Source organism: Ursus americanus, chromosome 14 (assembly GCF_024610735.1).
Source record: "Ursus americanus isolate L20-20 chromosome 14, mUrsAme1.1.p, whole genome shotgun sequence".
Lineage (NCBI taxonomy): Eukaryota > Metazoa > Chordata > Mammalia > Carnivora > Ursidae > Ursus > Ursus americanus.
The window spans coordinates 54,053,057-54,061,522 of NC_142140.1; the positions used below are offsets into that span (position 1 = coordinate 54,053,057).

The 8,466-nt window shown below is 54.0% G+C and overlaps 1 protein-coding gene across 4 annotated transcripts in view; it reads right to left on the reverse strand.

The window, feature by feature from the left end:
• Positions 1-7,830, reverse strand: part of INSR (insulin receptor) — a 125,509-nt gene extending 117,679 nt beyond the window's left edge. For 3 of the 4 annotated variants that reach the window (XM_087867315.1, XM_087867314.1, XM_087867311.1), the window contains exon 1: positions 7,268-7,829. In XM_087867315.1, coding sequence (XP_087723441.1) covers positions 7,268-7,367 — 100 coding nt within the window. In that variant the 5' untranslated portion in view covers positions 7,368-7,829. Of the gene's footprint in view, positions 1-7,267 lie in introns of all 4 variants that reach the window. The other variant, XM_087867313.1, reaches the window with a different exon arrangement.
• Positions 7,831-8,466: the final 636 nt, after the last annotated feature.

Consider the following 8,466-nt stretch of genomic DNA (forward strand, 5'->3'; position numbering starts at 1 on the left):
TATCAAGCCCTTCTCCAACCTGCACGTAGACCATGATCTCATTGCCGATGCGTCACTAGAACGCGTCTCCAATGAACAAACCAATGTCTACAGGGAGACACACAGACACAGCCGGTCTGGACTGAGAGGGAAGGAGAAGGGGGATGATGAAGCTGGAGAGGGAAGGAACCAGGCCTCTGACCCGGTCCCCTGAGGGAGAAGCAGGTATCGTGGGCGAAAGGGGGACCAGAAACACAAGCAAGAAGGCTGAGGCAGGAAGACCAGGGAACCCCAAGGAACAGCAGCCAAGAGCTGCAGACAGCTCGAGTGCCAGGGGAAGGGGGTTAGCTGGCAGCTGCGGAAGGACCCAAGTAGGAAGCAGAAAATCCCTGTGGCAGCAGAGGAGAGAAAGTACTGAACAGGGCACACTGGCTGAGAAGAAAGGGAGCCTATCGTGGGAGCGGGTACAAGGAGAGGCGAGGCCACAGAGACACTAGGGAATTACCGTCAATGGGACGTGGGACCCAGGGAGGTGAAGCAGGGGAGGGAGAAGTGAGGGGCAGTCACTAATGAACATGGACCCAACCCACCCCAATACCACCTTCTACAAGCCTGAAAGCTCCAGAACATTTAGGCTAATTCCTAGTTCCACTCACAGCTTTGCACTCCTATGGGCATCATACATCAAACCACAGGGTCCCTTGGGGATTCTACCCCCTCACTTATCTAGATGGGGACAGACAGTGCCACAGAAGACACAGGATAGAACACCAAAAGAAGTCTTACAAGACCAAAAGGCACTTTGTTTTTTAAAAAAAAAAAAAAAAAGTAGCAGGTGACTTTGATACAACGCAACCACATGTCATTAGGAAGGAACATCTCAGAACTCATGCCCTTTCTGATCTTCTGCAAGGAAACAGGATACATCTTTGGAAACTAGATTGGCAACAAGAAATCACAGAAGAGCTGCAGGAAAACAGTGGGAGCTCTACTCTCTTTATCCCTTTGTGTCCAAGCACTACCTTTATGCACACGGTTAGCAAACACGGTTTTTGGAAAGTACCTATGTTTTCCACATTCCCACAAAGGCACAGGAGAGAAGCGAGACTCTCCTAACGAGCTGCTGTTCCCGAACACACAACAGAGGCTACTATACAGACCGGATGACACCATACCCTTCTGGAATTGGAAGAAAACCCCAGATCGAAACTCAAATGTTAATCCTCGTGAGTCTGCCTTGAACTCCAACTGGAACTCATGGCACAGCAAATCTCTTTCTAAAACGCCCAAAGCCACTGGAGCACTCCCCTGACACCCAGATCAACAGAACACGGGCGACCCCTCCTTGAAACGAGGGCCGGGGTTTGGTGTCATCTCATGAACTTTCCGAGATGTAACCAAGGATTCCTGCACAGACAAAAACAGGACCAGAGGGGCAGATGTGTTCCACAAAATTCTACATGGGCCCCGGCAAATGCAAATGCACACATTTTAAAACACGGTGCCCAGAAACCACCTCCAGCCCATTCTCATTAGTTCTGACTGTCCATGGAGTCCCCGGGAACACCGGCTTAGCAAATACCGAGCCACTGTCGCTAGGGAAATACAAGGTTAGGTTCCTGCAGCCTCTGGCCACCGAGTTTTTGTCAATGGATTAATCCATAACCTTGTTTTATGTGTGTTTCTGTTTAAATACACCTTATTTTAATAGACAGTGTTGATTCATTAACTTTGAATCACAGCCAACAGCACCAGGCACTGGCTCTCGGACCGAGCGAAGCTTATCTACCCATGTATTTTCTCCATTAGCACATCACAGCCCTCCTGCGTCCATTCGTGCATTTACGCGAAACGCACGAAAATGTGCAAAATGCAGCACTACGTACATCGCCAAAGGAGACACCTGTTTCATCTTTGAGGCTTGTCTGAATCCACCGTGCCAGAGATAAACCAAGCAGCTCCACCATGCCTGACCTCAGCTGGGAACGGGCCGGTTCCGAGACCCAGATGGTCTGATGCTCCACGCAGGTCCAGGAAGAACCACCCAAGCGCGCTGAGTACTGATTTTAGAGTTACGGATTAATTTTAGCAAGAAGGCAAATTCACAAATAGGGAATCCGTGAGCAACGAGGAGCTTATGAGTGTTTAAATTAAAAATGTCAAATGTTAAGAATATTAACTCAGTTGGGGCTCAGTCAGCGAAGTGACTGACTTCGGCTCAGGTCATGATCTCAGGGTCCTTCTCTCTCTCTCCCTCTCTCTCTCAAATAAATTAAATCTTTAAAAAAAAAAGAATATCAGGGTGCCTGGGTGGCTCAGTCGTTAAGCGTCTGCCTTCGGCCCAGGGCGTGATCCCAGGGTCCTGGGATCGAGCCCCGCGTAGGGCTCCCTGCTCCGCTGGGAGCCTGCTTCTTTCTCTCCCACTCCCCCTGCTGTGTTCCCTCTCTCGCTGGCTGTCTCTCTGTCAAATAAATAAATAAAATCTTTTTAAAAAATAAAATAAAATAAAAAAATAATATTAATTCAATTATATGTTTTAAAGTCTACAGAGAAAACAATGAAGAACAAATCAGTGTTGCTAGGGTTAGGGATGGAGAGAGCGTAACCATAAAGGGGTGTCTGGAGGGAATCTGGGTGATGGCACTGTTCCGTATCCCAGTTGTGGGGACAGTCACACAACTCTGTGCATGGGTTAAAATTCACATAACTCTGCACACACACCCACATACAATTAAGATGCAAACTGATAGCACAGTCACCTCGCAGGACAGAAATGGGATGATTTTAGGGACAAACTGTTGCAAAGGGACTTTTGTCTTTTCCTCTCCAGGTTTTTGTAAATTTTTTGCAATAAGCATGCATTACTTATTATTTTAATTTAAAAGACCATAAATAGGTCCTGTTGTAAAACATAAGCCAATGTATATATTCTTTTTCTTTTTTTTTTTAGAAGATTTATTTATTTATTTTAGAGAGCAAGAGCAGGCACGCACACGTTGCAGGAAGGGGCAGAGGGAGAGGAAGAGAATCTCAAGCAGACTCCCCGCTGAGCAGGGAGCCCGACCAGGGCTGGATCCCACGACCCTGAGATCATGACCTGAGGCCAAATCAGAGTCTGACGCTCAACTGACTGAGCCACCCAGGTGCCCCTAATGTGTGTATTCGTAATAGAAATTAATACAAGGGGTCTTGAAAAAAAATCTCATAGCAGACACCACTTTCGAGTTCCAGACACAAAGCCAACAGCAAGGGATCCTCATTCAACACTAAGATGACTGTCCAAATATATAAAACTTGAGATCATACACGCAGTTAACAAGGGAACATCACGGTATTTTCTCACCGCTGGAATCCATATATTCAGGGGGCATAAACTTCTTTAATACAGCTTTCTCTGTGAAGGGGGAAATGCAGCATCCCCGAGCGTTCGTGATGCAGTCACGTTGTACCAGGGACCACACAAGCAATCAGGCACGTCCTCATGATCCGCAAGGGGTTTGTTGTAAATCAGGAGTCCACAAACTCTCTCTGTGAAGGGCCAAAGTATCAATATTTTTGTGGGCCATGCGATTGCAACTACTCAACCCTGCCGTGAGGGCACAAAAGCAACCACAGATGATGCCAATAAAACTTTATTTATAAAACCAGCGTGGGCAGGCAGGAGTCCGCCTATGGGCCGTAGTTTGATGGCCCCTGTTCTGGAAGAGGGAGTCTGACTACATAAATTCAAAACTGGGCTGAGAGTGGATGGCAGTAGGGACTGGCCCTCTATGAAGAGAGAGCTAACATCTGAGCCCAGGAAGGTGGAGAGCGCGCCAGGTGCAGGTGAAAACTCTGCAGGAGACTGTGCCTTCCTGCCTTCCTGGGGGAGGGAGTAGACAGCGGCAGACCCAGAGAGGTCAGCTGGGGTGAAGGGACAGGAGGTGCACTTGGGAGATGAGGGATGACCTTCACTAGATCCATGGGCAAAGCAAATCGATGGAGACACTAGCCAGAGGCTGTGGGCAGTGCAGAGGGTGAGAGGTGGGAGGGAGGGTGGTTAGGGCCCACCGGGGAGGCTGGGCAGGGGAAGGCTGGAGGTGGGTGGTGGGCAACGGGGTTCAGGGAGTACTGACTGTAGGCTAGAAAGGGAAAGGCTCCAGGGAGACCCCACTACAGAGAAGAGAGCAGGGACTCAGGTGCGGAAGTGCCCTAGATGAGGAAGAGGCTATCTCCCTGAAGCCAGTTGTTCTCAACTAGGGACAGCTGGCAATGTCCAGCGACACTATGGATTGTCATGACTTGGAGAGAGGAGATGCTACAGCATGTTGTGGGCGGAGGAACCAGGCATGTGGCTCAACTTCTCACGGTACACAGGATAGCACCCCCACAACCAAGACCTAGCTAACCCCAAATATTAAGAGCACCGAAGTGGAGAGTTTCTACTCTAACCAGGTTAAGAATGGAAGTCAACAATGGAGTGGGGGTGCAGTGGGGACCTCAGGGACCTCACCCCCATGACCTCTATGAGTAAGTGGGGCAGGGATCACGGGCCCGGCTCCAGGAGAGAAGCAAAGGTTAAGAATAACCTCAGGGAGGTTACTGAGCAGGCAGAAGTTCTGCTCTGGGGGCCCCAAAGCACGCAAGAGAACGCACAAGAGAAACATCTGGGGCCACCTTTGAGAAATGAGGGGCACCTGAGAAATAACGGGACTCTGGAAGCAAGCCTCTCACACCTCAATTAGCCGACTCGCTGGTCTCCCCCAAAGCCCTGTGGGTTTCTATTTTAATTAATCCCACATTGCCTTCATTCTTTAACTTTGCAATGCCCCCGAGTAATCTCAGGCCACAGCCAGCCAGGCCAAGGAGACATGGAGGGGGAAGCCACCGCCCAGTTGAGTGGAGCAGCAGGGACTCCACGGGAGAGTGCACTGGGTGGCACATCCCATAGGACAGCTCCAAGAAAGTCCTTCGTTTCTGAAAAAAATCACACCACCGCTCCCCCAAACCCCAGCCAAAATGCCCTACCGGGTGACATTAGAGATTAATGATCTGTAAAGTTTCTCGAAGTTTCCAAACCTCCGAGGGGCATCACATCTCATTTAGTTGATAGGATTTAGTTAACCATTACCATGGGCCAGGGGTAGGGAAGCTCAAGCCCAAGAGGGCAACTTTTTTTTTTATAATAATCTTTTTTTATTATATTACGTTAGTCACCATACAGTACATCCCTGGTTTTTGATGTGAAGTTCGATGATTCATTAGTTGCGTATGACACCCAGTGCACCATGCAATACGTGCCCTCCTTACTACCCATCACCAGCCTATCCCATTCCCCCACCCCCCTCCCCTCTGAAGCCCTCAGTTTGTTTCTCAGAGTCCATAGTCAAGAGAGCAACCTTTTTTTAAGAAACCAGGGCTCTGCCACCTAGCCCAATGGCCTCACCTGCAAAAGGGAAAATAAACCCTACGTCACAGGGCCATGGTGAGGATTAACTGAGATTAGATATCCAAAGCATATGGAAGAGTACCCACCAAGAGTTTGCTCTTATTAGTACATATTAGTTAGGCGTTATCTGAAGAATAAAAGAGCCATGGCTTGGAGTACTGGTGAGAACACGAAGAATACGAATGGACTCAAGAACACATACGTTAACCAAACACCTCGTATGCACCAGGCACTGTTCTAGGCTCTGGAAACGTAGCTGTGAACAGAAGAAGCATAAGCCCCTGCCCTTGTGGAAACTGTAAACACGTAAAGAAGTGGTAAATCCATCTACTGGCCCCTGGAAGCCCAGGCATAAATCCACAATTAATTACCAAAGCTACAAGGAACAGAAGAGCAGGGAACCCCACACACACAGGCGCGTACATACACAAAACCTGGAATAGGTCTAGCGTTCGTCCTGGATTTTCCTAACGAGAACCCAAGCCGACGGCCACCTTTACTGAGTGCCCACTGTAGGCCAAGCACTCAGGCCTTGGAGCCACTGTCTGAGAGAGAGGAGCTCAGCAAACCTGGGTTGGCAACTCCAGAGCCTGTGTGGGTTTTCTCATGGACCTCATTTGGCATCAGGGAGCTCCTTCCCTCCCCGACCCCTTCCTCACCATGACTGATTTCCTTTTATGGAGAATTCTGAAAAAGTAACCCAACAGATATTTTTAAAGCAGGGCCTCAGACACCAGTGGGAAACTCCAGCCATGTTCTCTTAGAGGGTTCTTCATTTCTTGCCCCACAACCAGAAAGGACTGCTACCAAGCCCAAGGAGGATGCTGGAGTTGGGGTTTGCCTCCATCTGCTGCCAGCACAGGAAGGCCCAGGAGCGAAGTCCATGGGGTTGGGGGTATGAGAGGCTCCCCTGAGGTTAGAGACCTCCCTGGGCAGACAGGTAAAGAGCGCTTCATGAAGGGTGGCGCTGGAGGGGAGCTGGGTGCGGGGGTTACAGGGAGACACGGGACATCCAGCAGCAGTCCAGAGCCTCACTGGGGCACCACACAGAAAGGTTTGAGTTCTCCCTCTGGCACTGACTTTAGGGCAAGTCGAACTGTCTCCTACTGGAGCCTCAGTTTACTCCTCTGTGAAATGGGCAAACAGGATCAACCTCCGGGGGCCACTGTGAAGGTGCAGAGTTAGCCCGTGGCATTTGGTGACACCGTAAAATCATGATAAAGACACCACTGCTTCTGTGCAACAAAGGCCCTGTTGCCAAGGCGCTAGAGTTTGCCTCCGGACATCTGGAAACAGAACCCAAAAGTGTAAACATGGATCTGAAGTCCGCGTAGCCACGGTCCTAGACCGAGGGAGCGGGACAGGATTCTACAATTCTCCCCCTGGAGCACCTATCCGCAGGGACCCCAAGGGACCCTCAGTCCGTCACCCTCGACCCTGGCTCCAAACCCCGTGTGCCCCCGGCATTTGGCTATCCAAGGCCGCCCGGACTCAGGGACCCCACTTTACAGAGGACCCGGAGAGGACGCGTATCGCGTCTCCGGAGCGAGCTGGGCTCGGAGAGGGCTAGGCACGGGTCCGAGACGCGCTCGGAGAAGGCACCCCCGGAGGGGCGGGCACTGGGGCAAGGTTCCTCCGGCCCGGGGCCCGCACGCGGGACGCGGAACGGCGAGCCCAGGCGGGCAAAGGCCAAGGTCAGCGGCTTCCCGCCCCGCGCGGGGCCGAGGCTGCGGTCCTGGCCACCCGCACCCCCACACGCGCCGAGGAGGGCTCTGGCTCCACGGCGGTGGGCTCCATTTTGGCAAAGGGTCCCCTCCCCACCGCGCTGCTCCCCGCCCACTCCCGGACCCCCAGACTCACCCTCTCCGGGGTACAGGTGGCCCGCGGCACCCAGCAGCAGCGCGGCCACCGCCAGCAGCAGCGGCGCGGTCGCCGCCCCCCGCCCAGCCCCGGCGCCCATGGCTGCTGGAGCGCGGGGTCCCGGCGGATCAGAGCGCGCGGCGCCGGCCCGCGGGGGTCATGCTCTGAGGCGGCCGCCCGAGCGGCGCTGGGGGACGCGCGTCCTTCTCTTCCACGCCGGCGGCCCGCGGGCCGCAGCCCCCGCCCGGGAGGGCCCTTGAAACAGCCCAGGAGGGGCGCGGGGCCTCGGCCGCTACAAATCCGGCGGCGCGGCGGCGGAGGCGGCCCCGACCCCGGACCACAGCGGCCCGGGCCCCGTCCCGCGATCTCACGGCCCGGAGCCCCTCGCTGCGCTCCGGCCGCCCGGCTCTCGGCCCGGAGCGCTCTGGGCCACTATCTGCGAACGCTGAGACAGACGGACGCGCGGACAGACGGAAGCGCGGACGGGCGGGCGGGCACCTGGGCAGGCGAGTGGCTGGCGGGCGGCGGGAGCGAGGGCTACTCGGCCCGTAAACAACGCGGCCCGTCAGCTGGGCCCCGTGCGGGTCGCGGGAAAAGGCGGCGCGGATCGAGACTCGGAAGGGACTCGGCGCCCAGGAGAGGCCCGGGAGGGGTGGAGGGAGGACCGCGAGGGGGAGGCGCCGCCCCGCCCCGCCCGCCAGCCTCCCTACCCTGGGCCCCGCGCTGGAGGTCCCCCGAGCGCCCCGGCCGAGGGGGCGTCCCAAATACCCCGCGACTCGCGTTTCAGAGTTTGGGGGCGTCCCAGATACCCGACCCATGGAGACGGATCCCTTCTTTGACTTTTTTGCTATTTCATTCCCTTGGACTTTGGGAGGTTCATTTTGATTTTTTAAAATATTTCATTAAAATACTGTTTATGTTGGTCGCTGGGTTTTTTTGGTACTCCCTTAAATGTTGCGCTCGCGTCACCCTCGTCCCAGTCCTGCCAGCGCGTCTCATACTAGACGCGCGGGCGCCCCCGCCCAGCGCCAGGGCCCTGGGGACAGCCACGTGCACGCGCGCCCAGTGCGCTCAGTGTGCTCCGTGGCAGGGCTAAGGGAGGGTGCCTTAGGCGCGGCCTGTGGTTCAAGTTGGAGAAAAGACACCTGGGAGAATGCGCAGAACCTCGCAGAAGAGCAAACCAGGCCCCACAGAGCCGG